This window comes from Octodon degus, unplaced genomic scaffold (assembly GCF_000260255.1).
Source record: "Octodon degus isolate 3935 unplaced genomic scaffold, OctDeg1.0 scaffold00034, whole genome shotgun sequence".
Lineage (NCBI taxonomy): Eukaryota > Metazoa > Chordata > Mammalia > Rodentia > Octodontidae > Octodon > Octodon degus.
The window spans coordinates 7,601,944-7,603,178 of record NW_004524610.1 but is presented as its reverse complement, the minus strand read 5'-3'; the positions used below and the strand labels follow the sequence as shown (position 1 = coordinate 7,603,178).

The window sequence follows — 1,235 nt, the reverse complement described above, 5'->3', positions numbered from 1 at the left end:
CCGGCCCGGCCCGGCGCCCCCCGCAGGCCGCAGCGGGCGCAGCCCTGGCCCAGCTGACCCCCTGACGCCCGTCGCAGAGGCCCCAGCCGTGCTGCTGCCCCGAGGCCAGGCCGAGAGGGTGCCGCTCGTCCGCTGCCCGTCGGCCCTCCGTCTGTCCGACTGTCCGTCCGTCCGCCCCGCCTCCGCCGCGAGTCCGCGCTCACGCTCCGCACACACGCACCGAGGAACCTGTTCCATCCAGGGAGCTCAGCCTGGAGATCTGTGTCCCCTCCCTGTCCCTCCCCAGTCTCTCCGGAAATGGCTTTGTTGGTCTTTAGAAAATGTTTCTTTCTGAACGCCCTTAGATGGGCAGCGAAGGCAGAGCCCCCCGGGTGGGCGAGCGGACGACCAGGGCGCCGTGCAGCTCTGCCTCGGTTCTTGACCTGCGAGCGTCTGGAGGCTCCCAGGGCCGCGCCTTGAGCTGCAGCTAACCGTGCACAGTATGTCTGGACCTCACAGGACGTGCGAGCCCCTAGACACGGGCAAACGGGCGGGCGCTGTAGTTCTCTCAGCCCACGGAGAACCTCCTGGCGAGACAAAGCCTTTATTATTATTATTTTGAGAAGAAATTCAGTGTGCACATTCATGTGACAGGAAAGAGCTGGAAGTGTGTACAAGTGCTGCTGCTGCAACTGGTAGTGTTTAGTCTTGAGGCTGCTGTTGGGCTGTTGTCAGATCACCTGCAAATCCCTGGCTGGACAGAAGCGGGGCGCAGGGGAGCAGCCCATCCCTGGGCCCGGGGCACTGAATCACACTGCTCTGAAAGCTGTGGCTGACATCGGTCTGACCCTAGAACGGAGGTTTCTGCGTTGGAAGGTTCAACACTTCTCGGGGCCTTTTCCCCACCTGGCTAAAAGGTTTTGTGGTAACTGCTGTTTCTTGAATCACACTAGAGTGCTTCTTGTTTTCTAGGCAGGGGAGAGAAGCCCACGTGTGCGCCCCCGTGTCCTGCTCTTTGCAGAGGGACAAGAGAAATGATCTGTCTTCTGGGCAACACAGCTGAGAAAAGGACAAGAAAATAGTGGATGTCTGAAAAAAAAAAGTTTGTCCCCATCATGTGTACAGTCAAACCCCTCAAAGCCATCAGGTAACTTGGGGGGGGTTCTTCTCTTGTCCACTTGTCACGTGGGTTCCAAGGACTTGATCTTGCAGCGTGGCCATCTTGTTGTCCATCCCTGGGGTCCAGCTCACCAGAG

General features: G+C 59.4%; 1 protein-coding gene across 1 annotated transcript in view; it reads right to left on the bottom strand.

Moving 5' to 3' along the window:
* Positions 1-237, bottom strand: part of Rnf217 (ring finger protein 217) — a 100,821-nt gene extending 100,584 nt beyond the window's left edge. The window contains exon 1 of the mRNA XM_023714217.1: positions 59-237. Coding sequence (XP_023569985.1) covers positions 59-237 — 179 coding nt within the window. The remainder of the gene's footprint in view (positions 1-58) is intronic.
* Between the last annotated feature and the right edge of the window lie 998 nt (positions 238-1,235).